The following is a 14,415-nucleotide window of genomic DNA, read 5'->3' as shown; positions in this document are numbered from 1 at the left end:
CCGAACTTAGTCCCGCCCACAACATTTGAGGTCGGGAAGTTCGGTCTGGCATTGCTCCATTGTGGAGCAAGTATGCTCGCCCTAGATCGGGCGGACCAATCAAATTGGGCTTTACGCGCTGTTGCTCACCTGTCCATCACGTCATCTAAGCACGCTTAGATTAGGCTTATGTTTGAAACAAAAACGCTGTGGCTAGAAGATGCATGGCTTTTAAGACCCCATATGGAAAATGCATATTATTTAATGAGGTTTTATCACAATTATTATGAAAAACGATTATTTCTGAAAACTTTGGCCAAAGTTGAGATGTGGGAAAACTCGTGGTTTCACTTTCATCAAGGGAAAACGGCGCTGTTACATTGCGACATGTTCCCTCGTTCGTTTGAAATCTCTGATTGACCACAGCCTTTCCCAGCTGTTTAACATGTTTGTAGCATATCAGTGTTCAACAGAATTATCTTTAAAAACGGAGGTGATATAGGCTATCAGTTTTTTCCTAATAGCCTACCCTACTACGTATCTCTTAGATTTCGCTAATGAATGTTGTGTAGGCTAGGAGTTATTGACGGCACTAACTTGAGCTCAATGCAAATCAAACCAGCTAATAGGCTAACTGAAATAACACCCATGCCAATCTCTAGGTATGGTGAAGGGTATGTGATGATGTGGGGCTATTTTAATTCCAAAGGCCAAGGTAACTTTATCAGGATGCACAGTATTCTGGATCCATGAAATAACTGGCCTTTAAAAATAAAAATCTGCCTGTCTCTATGGGAATTTAACATAGGGGTGGGAATATGACCCCTGTATTTTAAGGAAGAACATTTATTTATTTATGATACATTATTCATTCACCAAGAAAATTGGTGTCCTTAAAGGTTAGATATTTCCTAATTTTTCACTTAAGGCATTAAGATCAATTTCCAAAAGATGATTTTTATATTCCTCTTTTCAGTCAACTTTAGCATGGGTGCCAATACTTTTGGCCATCACTGTATATAAAAATCCAAACATTCATGTCTAAAAGTAGAGTTATGAGTAAAAAAGTGGAATGGCACAGGGAAAAAGTATTGAACACGCTAAGAAAAATCAGTACACAAAGGCCAGGAATGGCAAAGAACAAACTGTACAAAAGTATTTAAGAGAAATTATCCCTCCTATCTGAGCAAATTGATATAAACTGGGTTAGTACATACTGGTGGGCTATAAAAAAGTTTTTTTGTTACCAAGGTGTCACACAAGAAACATTTTATAATGGGTAAAAGCAAAGAGCCCTCCCAAGACCTTTGCAACCTTATTGTTGCAAAACATATCAATGGAACTGGTTACAGATGCACTTCAAAACTTCTGAATCATCCAGCAAGCAGTATTGGAGCCATTATCTGCAAGTGGAAGGAACATCACTGCATCAACAACTGGTCATGCACAGGATCTCCTTGCAAGATTTCTGACCAGGAAGTCAGAAGGATAGTCATAAGAGTAGCCCAAGATCCAAGGACCACTCCGAGAAAGCTCCAGAAAGACTTGGAGGCAGCAGGTACAATTGTTACAGAGAAAATCATAGGTAATGCACTCCACCGCCATGGCCTCTATGCACGCTCATCCCGCATGACTATTGCTGAAGAAAAACATGTCAAACCTCGTTGAAAGTTTGCATTTGGACAATCCTGAGAGAATGTATTCTGGTAAGAGCAAAATTGAACTTTTCGGATGTCCTACTACACACTATATTTGGAGGAGAAATGGCACTGTGCATCACCCTAAAAATACCATACCAAAATGAGGTTTGGAGGTGGTGGCATCATGATGATGAATGGAGTCATTTTGTTCCAGGAGAATCTTTACATCCACCAGGATGATGAGGATGAGACATGGCTAGTAGGGGTGGGCGATATATATTGTCTGCGATAATATCGTGATTGTTGTTTTAACGATCTGCAAATTGACATTATCGAGTATTTAAATTACTTATGGGGGAAAAACACTCAATCACGCATTGAAGACTCATACATTCCCAGGAGGTGTATGCGGGAAAAGCCCCTGGCTGCAGCAGAGCAAGTGTCACGTGATCACTAGTGGGTCACAACGTTGTCACACGCACGCCTTAATGTTTATTTTGTGCAGCAAGAGTATAGGCCTACTTGTGATTTTATGCAGCTACTTCTGTTCAAGTAGCATTGATGGGACAGTCACATTTTTTCCTACACGGTATTATATGGAGAGAGAACATTAGCCTTTGAGTATTTTAATAGTCAGTTGTAAACAAAGAACTATGTAACTCTTTTGTAAATGGACTGAAGTTCGCTCTAAATATCTACGGTTACCGATTATGCTAACCGTCTCTATGGGATTTCTCATATACATTAGCCATAAGCTAACGCATTCGTTTCTATTCTGTAACTTGGAATGCTAGCCTATGATTGCTCTTAAACTAAACATCAAAGGAAATAACTGAGATGTACTCTGTTGGTCTGCTTAGTTTTACAGTGAATCCTATGCAAAGGTTTGAAAGGAACTTCAGCTTCAGACTTTCTCTTAGGAAACTGTTAGGCCTATTCATCTTCTCTAATGTAGCTGGCTAGACCATGTCATTGCCACACACACAAGTGGGGGCAGAATTGGAAATGTGTCATCGAGTGAAAATGCATCGGTTGATTTGGTTAAAAAGTCACAGGTTTGGTTATTGGTTATTATTGTAATGATGCTGTTAAATAAAGAATGGGCTGTAAAGTAACTCAGACTTTAACAAAAACAATTCTTTAAAGGATATTGACTAATTATCGTTATCGTCAAAATCAAAAAAAAATATCGAGATATTATTTTTTGTCCATATCGCCTAGACCTTCTAGCAGGACAATGATCCAAACTATTCAGCAAAGGAAACTCTCAATTGGTTTCAGAGAAAGGAAATCAAGGCCCTGACTTCAATCCAATTGAACAGTTTTGGAAGTTAACTAAAGATCAGGATTCAGGAAGAGGGACCCCTGAAATCTTCAATATTAAAGGACTATCTGTTTAAAAGAATGGGCCAAAATCACACCAGAATACTGTGACTGATTAGTTTTTGTCATACAGGAAATGCCTTGAAGCTGTCATTACGAATAAAGGCTTTTCCACAAAGCTTTTTTTTTTTTAATTTCAGCAGGCGTGTTCAATATTTTTTTTTTTTTTTTTTTTTTTTCCTGTGTCATTCCACTTTATTACACATAACTCTACCTATGGACTTTATTGTTTGGATTTTTTATATGGGTGGATTATCTAAGTTAATTGTAATATCTGGTGGAAATTGCATGCAAATAGCTTCATTGGAAGTATACTTACTGAAAAAAATGTTGACGTGTTCAATACTTATTTTCCCCGCTGTATAGGTCGCAGCCTGAGCGATGTCCGCCATGTTACTCTAGGCCTACTGTTTTCTCCCTTTCATTTCAAACCGTGACAAGTCTCCCTTATCTGCAGAACGCATACAAAATAATAATAAAAAATGTGCCATGAATTGGTTTTAAATGCCGTAAATTCTCAAATTATGACCGGGTTCTATTATTTACTTAGGCTGTACAAAGCACAGCTTTATTTGGGGCAGGCTTAATCGAGGCAGGTCTTTATTTCTACGTTTTATTGTGACGTAAAACGTTTTTTTGTTGGTTTTATTGTTGGTTGCCTGAGGAAGAGCCAGGGGCTCGAAACGTTGCACGCATAATAAAAAACCTTCCATGGAAGCTATATGGTGTGCGGATCACTCTCTTACTTTTGAACTCTTTCCTCTGATCCAGCACCCATCCGAAACGGTGAAAAGGGATCTGCGCGGTCATACGTTTACTTAATTACGTTTTATTGTGAGACATGCGTTTTGTTTTGTAGGCTATCAAAAGCATATGATTTTCGGTTTGGTTTGGGATTTAATTTACCTTTTTGGACTGTGATTATATTGCTAAATGTTGGGACTGATAAGCACTGAAATCTGGGGGGTATTTGATGGTTCAGTATTTTAAGTTTCATGTAAGCTAGTTGAAAGAGTGTCGGGAATTCCACCCGCTGTGTTTATTGCAAGACAGACAGTCGCTTTAATTAATTAATTGAACATGCGCTGCGCTAGCCTGGGTTTTCCCATGCTGCCTTATGCGCGCGATTTTATTCACGCTGCTAGGCAGCCTGGATTCCATGGACTTTGTTTTCACCTCAACGAAGGAACCAATCACAGAACGGAGGGGGACAGCAAGACGATGACTACACACCGAAGTGGTTAAGAGCTACGTACAGACGCATTTGATAGACATTCGTAGCGCCCAATAAACGGCTCTGGGGATTCGTAAACTATGTTTCAAATACGAGAAAATGAATGTGTAGTTCCCAGACCCCATCTCAATGAGATGAGGTTTGGCGTTAGCCAGGCTAGCGCTGCGCTTTAATGGAAACCTTATTGTGTATAGCCAAGTAGTCCTACGGTAGCCTAAATTGAGGTTGTGTTTTTTTTTTTTTTTTTTTTTTTTTAATTAGGGTTTTTAATGAGTTAGCCTACTTTTGGTAACGCTTTAGAATAACATGTGCTTATTATGTATTAACAGTGCATAATAAGCAGTTAACAATTCATTACTAACAGTTAGTTAACTGTTGTTATCCTTTAATAACATTAACTAACGGTTAACATGCAGCTTTTTAAGTTACTTACAAGCATATTTGTTAACAGTTAACATGCAGCTTGTAAGTGTTAACAAGCTGCTTGTTAATGGTGTATAAGACAAAGAGGTGGATAACTAATACGCTTATAAGACCTTTCTTACCTATTTGTAGTACATTTTGCAGCCCCCCAATCTAAATTGAGGACCATGTAGCCTATTCTACAAGCCCAACCTTCTATCTCTATATATCTACTGCATCTATCTAGTTTGTTTAAGCTGTGAGAAATGCACCTTCAAAATTGCTGCAGCGAGCAGGAATTGAACCCCGGTCTCCTGTGGCAAAGAGTGAAGTGCTACTGACTGAGCCACGTTCCTGTCTTTGAATGTAATGATCATCTTGATTCTATATTCTGTTAATGTTCTAGATCATATCATTATACCTTTTACAAATATGTTTCTGATAAAAAAAAAAAAAGGTGGCGTTTAATTTCCATAATCTTTGTTCAGTGAACAGTCAGTTTGTCAGCAATCTAAAGATATTATCAGAGGGGGTTAATCAAGGATCTTTGATATTATGCCAGCTTTGTTTATAGTTTGGTTACATAGCAACCGAGAGTTGAAGACGACAAGTGGGTGCGTTCAATGTCGCAAACATAGGCGAATGTTCGCGATCGATTTGAAACCTTTGCCTTGAACAGAGGCGAACATTTGTGGTCTGTTGCTGCATCAATGTCAATGGGAGACTTGTGGAATTTTACCAAAAATTGGTCATTATGTCTTTCTGGATTTGTTGAGGGTTTTTGGGGAAAATTTGTAAACAAAATAACTTAATATCAGACCATGCTACTGTCAGTTACTGTCCAGTTGCTAGCGAATTAGCTAGCCGCCTATCTAAGGTAACATTTTAAATGGAGAAGTGTAATTTCTTTAAAATGACAACTAGATGAACAACATTACTGACATTAGTTAAAGTGGATAGTTTATACTCAAGTGAACTTGCAACAGTATATTAAGTTTAAGCAAAGCTCCTCAACTGCTAGTCACTTGTCAGCGCATAGCTGTGAACAAAATGAACAATTTCATCAATACTGTTACAGTAAAGTAGCCTAGTTTAGCTCAGTTAGTAGCAAATCACTCTATGACTCAGGAGACCAGGGTTCAATTCCTGCTCACTGCAGCAATTTTGAAGGTGCATTTCGCACAGCTAAACCAAGCTAGACAGATAGATGCAGTAGAGATAGAAGGTTGGGCTTGTGGAGCTATAGGCTACATGGTCCTCGCTTTAGATTGGGGGGCTGCAAAATTTACTACAAATAAATAAGAAAGGTCTTATAAGCGTTATATAGCATATAATAGTTATCCACCTCTTTGTCTTATACAACATTAACAAGCATTAACAAGCTGCTTGTTAACACTTACAAGCTGCATGTTAGCTGTTAACAAATATGCTTGTAAGTCACTTAAAAGGCTGCTTATTAACACTTACAAGCGGCATGTTAACCGTTAGTTAATGTTATTAAAGGATAACAACAGTTAACTAACTGTTAGTAATAAATTGTTAACTGCTTATTATGCACTGTTAATACCTAATAAGCACATGTTATTCTAAAGCGTTACCCTACTTTTTTGTTTGATTAAATTCGTAGGCTGGAATGCCTCGCGGCAACAACTGTGTTTAAATATAGTGGCTTCAGCTTCTGGCAAGCTCAAAAGGCAAGCGACTAGCTTGAGAGCGACGTGTTGAGACCCATTAGGACGACTTTTCATTGGCAACAGTATTAAACCAACCAACAATATAAAATATTAAGAAGAGCTCTTTAATTTCATTGAGTTAAATTGAAACAATGTATTTTAGTGCTTGTGACTGATAGCCACTACTAATACTACTAGCAATTAATAATAATACTACTGGCAATTATCATCCTGGCCATAATTTGCAGGATTTACGGGTAGGATATGCCTCCAAATCGTGTGATGCGTCCGAACAGCAGCATCTGCTGGTTGAATTTCATTGCGTTATCTATCATTGTTCGCCAAACATTCTAATCAAAATTGTAAATCTTACACAAAAGTATAAAATAATCTAAACTTAATTCACTCTCCGTGTATAGATCAAGACAGATTTACGGAACAGGTTGCAGGGCAACAGTCTGACAGCCTGCATGAAAATAAGCATAAATGGTCCGCATTCGTAAAAGAGTGCAATTACCAAAGGGCCCTTGTTGTTTTGCACTTTCTTTTGCACTTCAGTGTTAGCCTAGTGTTTGTTAAAATTGCACACATTAATTCACTGTTCTTGTTTCAGTTGTTATATTTATAGCACTTTTTTTTAACACAAATATGTGTAAAAATAAACAGCGGTGGAAATCCCGACACTTTCAACTACAAGAAACTTAATAATGAACCATCAAATACCCCTGCAGATTTCAGTGCTCATCAGTCCCAACATTTAGAAATATAATCTAATAGTCCAAAAGTAAATTCAATCCCAAACCAAACATCTTCTGTTTTTGCTCCAAACAAGCGCATATCTCACAATAGAACGCACGTAAGAAATAAAGGCCTGCCTCAAATAAAGGCCTGTGCTTTGCACAGCCTAAGTAAATAAAAACCACGGATCGGGCGGATGACGTGAAGAAATATAATATTTTAATTAAATTCGGGCGGGTGGCGGTTGAACCAATCAAATGAAAAAAATATAGCCTATACATTGTTAAATTGTGTTACCTACATCCGAAAAAAAACAAGCACACTTTGAAATAGTCAAATTTTCATCAGGCAGTTTGGCCTAGTTGCTTCTATGCATGCTGCTTTGTTTAGGCTATCTATCAGAGACGGTGTTGCGGAACTGGTGTATTTCGATGTTTCACTGAGCAACCCCGAACGCACGCACGCACACACACTAAAGGTAACAAAGTCTAAAATTAAGTAGCCTATCGTAGCCTACCAGCATGTTTTCCTCTCCAGTGTGCAATAAGAAAGTAGAATAGGCTACAGTGCAAGTTGACCGATGATTCATCATCCATTTCGCGTCTCGTTGCAGAGCCTTGGTAGGCCACTAAGCAAATCTGCAACCTATGAGCCCAGCTGCCAGTATTGGAGGAGGCCTAAACATCTCGTAGCCTAGATGAGACTGACTGGGTTATTTTGTTTCGATATTTTATATATATATATATATATATATATATATATATATATATATATATATATATATATACACTAAACACATAGTCATTGTAGCCTACCATTCAGGGAATAGGCATTTAAAAGGGAGACGGATTATGGAGTGATATGACTCAGAACTGACATCGGGCAATGGCAGTGCGAGATGTTCAGAACGTAAGAGCTAAAACTTCTACAAGTTCAGTAACATCCACGGCGGAAAAAAGAAGGTAAGAAAAATAGTCGGAAAACTTAGATGTGAGGCAAGCAAGCAAGTTTGGCGGTTGTTACTAAAAATGTGAATATGCACGTTGCACTGCTGTGCGGTGGGTTACAGTGCGTAAAGTAGCCTATAATGTGAATGACTTGTTATTTTATTAAGGATTTCTTTCTTTTTGCAAAAAAATAAAGTACAATAGGCATTAATTAGTAGGCTAAATAGCAGCATGTTGAAATGATGTGCCAAATTGCGTTTTTTATTACAATGATAAAATTGTAGGCTACAGGCCGATGTGCGTTTTATTTGGAGACTTTTGCGAGACAGAGACTGAGTTTGCTGCTGATATTCTGGGGATAGGCTACAACATAGCCAATGTAGGACTTTAGCCTTTTAATATATTTGCTGCATTGGATCAGTCTTTCTAGAACAGGCAAGAGCTTTAGCCTCACGTCAGCAGCACCGCATCACCCATATACATTAATACAACCAGCGGATGGCGGGCGGGTGCGGTTTTGAAAATTGGTCAAAAAACGTTGGTGCGGATGGATGATAAGTTTTGCTATGCGGTTACGGTTGAAACTAGAAATGCACTTCCAAGGAATTGCCAGTGCATGAAAATGCTAAAGTTGTGATGTAAAATATCATGTATAGTTAAAACAGATAATACAGAGATGGTTACTACGGTGATGCTAGGATAGACATGGTGGTTGCATAGCTTAATAAAAGTTGATAGTTTAAAAGTAGACTGTTTAAAAGCTGAATGTAGATAGTTTAAAAGTTGTTGATAGACAGTAGATAGTTTAAAAGTTGTTGATAGACAGCTAGTTTAGTAGATCGTTTAATGATAGTTTAAAAGTAGACCGTTTAAAAGTTGAAGGTAAATAGTTTAAAAGTTCTTGACAGACTGGAAGTTGAATAAATGTTGTTATTCAAATAGTTTAATGGCTGTGTATAGGTAGATATTTGACGATAACTGAAAGTTGGAATGGCTCTAATGTTTGCTAGCAGTTATGCTAAGATTTGTAATTCTGCTAACCATGCTACTTAGCTAATGTTTTATAGTAGTGTTAGCAATGCTAACATGTTAACCATGTTACTTAGCTAACTTAACTAACATTTTCTAGCAGTTTTGTTAAACATGTTAACTATGCTAGCAATGTTAACATGCTAACTATGTTAACCATGTGACTTAGTTAACCAAGCTTATCATTTTTAGTAGTTATCTTAACTAACATGCTAACTATGCTAACCATGTTACTTAGCTAACTTAGCTAATCATTTTTAGCAGTTATGTTAACAATGCTAACTAGCATGCTAGCATGTTAACTATGTTAACCATGTGACTTAGCTAACCTAGCTAATCATTTTTAGCAGTTTTGTTAAAAATGTTAACAATACTAGCAATGCTAACATGCTAACTTTGTTAACCATGCTAACTAGCTACAGTGGGTAGGAGTCATAGTTGATGAAAAGTGTTGACAGTTGATGACAAGTTAAAAGTTGTTGATAGACAGCTAGTGAATGTATATAGTTTAAAAGGTGAATGTAGATAGTTTAAAAGTTGTTGATAGACAGCTAGTTTAATAGATAGATAGTTTAATGATAGTTTAAAAGTAGACCGTTTAAAAGTTGAATGTAAAAAGTTCAGTAGTTTAATGAGTTACATTGTTTAACAGTGGATTATTGAGTAGTGAGGACTTTTATTTTGAAACAGTTTTGGGCAGAGGAAACAGTTGAATAGGATGTGTAGTCTTAATTGACCCAGATTGTATGCTTAAAGCCTGAGGCTGCAGGTGGCCTGAACACCTGCCATAGGATTCTAATTGCTTAATGGCCGTATTATGATGTCATAATCGGCAATGTTAAGTCTATGGGGATTTTTAAAAAGTTTTTCTTTAATAGTTTAAAAAGTATAAAAGTTTCAAAGTTGAAAAGTCATACCAACCCGATCTGTTTGAAGACCTATGTTACAAAGTTTGAATTAAGTTTCTAAGTTAAACTGTTGAAATTGCGTACGGAAAAAGTGGTAAGCGGAATAATAATAATAAGAAGTTGCCTAGGAAGAACAGTACAGTGCATTTTCATGCACTGTAATAATAGCCCATCCGCACATCTCTAGTATGCAACAACAAATTGGCGCCCCCCCCCAAAAAAAAACAAAAAAAAAACAACAACAACAACACAAACACACAAACAATTAAAGTAAAACAAAAGGCCAATAATTTACATAATTTATTAGTGTAAATTATTATTTTTAAGAAATTCTGCCAATTTGAACTGTTAAATGGTACATTGTCACTTTAAGACTTTAAGCGAGTCTAACCGGTTCTCATAACGTTCTTTTGCCAGCTGTTGCTCACAAAGGATAAGGCTGATCCAACCTTTGTTTGACACATATTATCAGCACAATATTAAGCTATTAATATTAGGATTGTTAGGAAATGGAAGCATGTAATGAGTTGTTGCTAGCGTCGCTATTCTGTTTGCAGTTTGCCATTAAAAGTGTAGTATGAGCATGCAGCCACGTAGCTAACTGAATATAATAGGTTATGTTTCAATCGGCATATGCTTAGCAAACGCTAGTCTGTTAACATGAATATTTGCAAGCCTCCAAGCACAGACGTCACATTTTAAATCCTACCTGTTGCTTTTCACCATCCACTTATTTAACTGCTGTCGCATCCCTTGACATGCCATCTCCTTTCCCCTCTTTCTTTTTCTATGTTTAGCCCCCGACAGCTTTTTTGCCGTATCCATCTTTTTCATATAGACGGCAACTCACTACTCGTAGGCCTAGCACTACCTGCTCGCTCAGCGCTCACGGCGCCCCCCACTCCCTCTTCTATGTCAAAATTCTATGATGGCCTGTTAGTCCTCTAAAATGTTATTTAACATTGAGGAAATGCAGAAATGATTTAGAAACGTACAACAGTAGCTACATATAGTATATACCAAATATATTATTATTATTATTATTTGTTTTATTTTTACCATGGCTTTGGCGCCCCCACGGTGCTACGCCCCTATGCGCCGCATATAGCGCATACCCACTTTTTGCGCCACTGCATTTTGGCATCGGAGTCCACTTGCTCTCAGGAACGGATCCGCTACGAAGGCGGATCGCGGACCCGCCGTGGCTCCGCGCTTACCTCCGCGGCGGGTCCGTTTGGGACCCGCAAATTGATACATAGGCCTACATCCGCCGCGGACCCGCAACGGACTCATAAAGGCTCATCTGGCCCGGGGTCCGTTTTGGACCAGTTTATCTTCAAAATTTCTTCTGTTCTTGCTGTAGGATAAACTATAGGATAAAACTAAAACGATCACTAGGCCTAGCCTAGGCTACTACAGCAATAGGCCTAATATTAATCTGCATTGCCTCGTATTTTTAACTTAACAATACTGTCAATAAACCTAACAGAAAAGGTTTAAGTCAAGACATCAATTTACTGTACACTACTACTTTCTTCTGAGTTTCAGAGCGCTCTCAAGTTCTCACAAAGTTCAGGGCTTCACCCTCCGCCAATGACAAAGCGCCTTTTAGTCACGTGTTTCACTTGTGGAGCGAGCGCGGTAGCCTAGTCCAGAAAGCCTTCGAGGCTGCAGCATCGTCGAACTCGTGCGACAGGAAATAAACAAATTTGATGTTGATGACAACTCAGGTAGCCTACTAGCAGTGTTGGGGAAACGAGTTACAAAGTTACACGCTGCAATAACGAAGGTAACGAAGTAGGCTAAGGTAACGCATTACAATTCAAATTTCAGTAATACAGTTACCGAATAACTGTAACTTCCATTCCGCGTTACTCACAATATCTCTAATATATTAACTTATTGTTTCCATAGCAGCACACGATTGCTTATTTAAAATATAGATTAGCCTGTGGTAGATGCATTATTTGCAGTGCACAGGGTAGAGCACGCATTCTCCCTGCACCGCTCTCCCTCAAATAAGTTGGCTTCAGCCTGCTCCACTTATTGTGCAAGGATTGAATGCAGACTACAACTGGCGTGGTGTAGCCTAGACAACTTTGATGCATTCAAGTTAACTGAAAGTAAAGTTAGTATAGCCTACTTATCACAACGTTGTCAATCGTATTTTGTTAATTGCAGACGCTCTTCACCAAACTACCTGTGGTTTAATTTGCGGAGGACGTAGAGAAAGCACCCGTTTGATAAAATGAGCCAGTGGTGGAGAAATAACTTAAGAAATGTTCTGTAGGCTACTGCAAAAAACATTGGGTAGGCCTAGGCCTAGTGACGAGCATCAGCCAACCACTCAGTCTCAAACCGAACTACATGGCAGTTGACTGTTAATTCTCTAAAGGGCAAGCAAGAGTGTAAGAAATCATTCTGTTTTTGATACTGTACTTAAATTGGCAAGTGACAAAGTCTATTTCTCTAGATACTGAAGCTGTAGCTGCAGCATGTTGATTGACATGTTTTAATTATGTAAGGAGATGTTCAAGGAGTCCTGTATCAGGACCATAGTTATACCATGTGTTTTATGTACTATTTTTGGTAGCCTACTGTAGGCTACTTAAATGGCTAGTATTTTCTTTATTCATTGAAGCCTCTATGTTTAGAGGCTTGTGGGGATGCACAATGTGCTAAAGGTGGCAAACAAATCTATGTTTGGTATTGCTATTTGTTTTGTTATGGTTTATGTGTGCAATAAACATTACAATTCGTGACAAAAAAAATTGTGGTATCCCCCAAACCACTATTACCAAATGGCCGATATTAAAAACATTAAAACATACATGGTAACTGCAATATGCACATCATGGTGTGCCACCACGCTGACTCAGGCATATTGGTCTACTGTTTTTAGAAATAAGTTTGGGCGCTTTCATACCTATTTTTAGGGGTGTGCAAAAAATTGATTCGCATTCATATTCAAGCGCTTGAATTCAAGCGCTATCCCTGACCGGTAGCCCAGTCGGTGCAAACGCCAACGTTCGGAGGTCCTTTGCTATGTGTAACAGACCGCTGTCAATGGCAATGTGTGGATCAGCTGCACTGTAAAGAATGTTTGATTCAACTTGTTTGTGTTGAACTTGTTTAGTTCATTCAGTCATTCGAACATTATTAGGGTAAGTGTTGCTTTTTCCAGCCTATGTTTTTGATGGTAACCGATTGTCAGTCAATAGTGAAAGTAAGTAACTATGTAGAACTGTTTTGTCGTTGACTGACACCACGGTGAAGTTAGTTTCACTTTGCCAATGAGTTCAAATAATAGACTAGTGCAAATGTGTGAAGGCTATACTATGCTAGGTTTTAGTACAGCATTGTTTAGTGGAATAACTTCCATACAGTCTCATGTAAAGCAGATTCCTTCACGCAAGCAGATTCCTTCAAATGCGCCACTGACTGTCAAAATACTGATGCACAGTTTGAAGTTGCGTTCCGTGGTGTTAAAGGGAATGGCAGATGCCATTCTCATTGGTTTATATGATGTTACGCCCAAAACACACCCATGAGTGATTTAAGAAACATAAGGCCCACCTTCTTGCGCGGTGCGCCAGACGTTTCATAACTAAACCACACCCAATATGGACTGGACAAACCCCGAAATTTGTTTAAACTATTCGCCAGTGACCATGCACTTGTCATAATAGGCCCCTTGTCTTTTACCTGTTCTATGGCATCATGAATAGCAAAAGCGGGTAAATTAGTTAAAGCCCTAGGGGTTAGGTAAAGCTAAGAAATGGAATGTGACTTGATTAGACCACAGGCTAATGTATACAGATATAAACATGGTCTGTTACCATATGTTATTTTTCAGTGATTTACTGTATGAACACAAAAGAAGGCATTTGTGACAGTCATACAAGCAGACTGTATTAGTGTAGCCTAGTCAATATCTGTTCAAAAGTAATGGGCCGGCCGTGGCGCAACTGGCTGGGGCACTTGCACCGTACTTCGATGTCCCGGGTTCGATTCCCACCCTGTGGTCCTTTCCGGATCCCACCCTGACTCTCTCCCATTCACTTCCTGTCATTCTCCACTATCCTATCCGCAATAAAGGCATAAAAGCCCAACAATATATATATATATATATATATATAGTTGGGCTTTTATGCCTTTATTGCGGATAGGATAGTGGAGAATGACATGATATATATATATATATATATATATATATATATATATATATATATATATATATATATATATATATATATATATATAATATAAAAAGTAATGGGCCTACTGCAAATTTGCAGAGAGTGAGGCTACTGCATTTTTGGGTTTTATGTTAGATTCTTTGTGGTAATCAAAATCTTTTTATATTTACAGGATCCATCAGTTGTTGAAGTAACCAGCACAGCCATGGATGGAATTCAGGAATACAACCCTTTCTCCGCTAGCGGATTGGTAAGATTTAGACCAATCTGAATGAAATCTCTT

General features: G+C 38.2%; 1 protein-coding gene across 3 annotated transcripts in view; it reads left to right on the top strand.

Moving 5' to 3' along the window:
• Positions 1-14,415, top strand: part of LOC121682390 (secretory carrier-associated membrane protein 2-like) — a 33,159-nt gene that overhangs the window by 2,281 nt on the left and 16,463 nt on the right. For 2 of the 3 annotated variants that reach the window (XM_042062529.1, XM_042062531.1), the window contains exon 2: positions 14,305-14,382. In XM_042062529.1, coding sequence (XP_041918463.1) covers positions 14,305-14,382 — 78 coding nt within the window. Of the gene's footprint in view, positions 1-11,614; positions 11,741-14,304; positions 14,383-14,415 lie in introns of those variants that run through there. The other variant, XM_042062530.1, reaches the window with a different exon arrangement.

Source organism: Alosa sapidissima, chromosome 14, assembly GCF_018492685.1.
Source record: "Alosa sapidissima isolate fAloSap1 chromosome 14, fAloSap1.pri, whole genome shotgun sequence".
NCBI classification, from domain to species: Eukaryota; Metazoa; Chordata; class Actinopteri; order Clupeiformes; family Clupeidae; genus Alosa; species Alosa sapidissima.
This window is presented reverse-complemented; position numbering and strand designations above follow the sequence as displayed.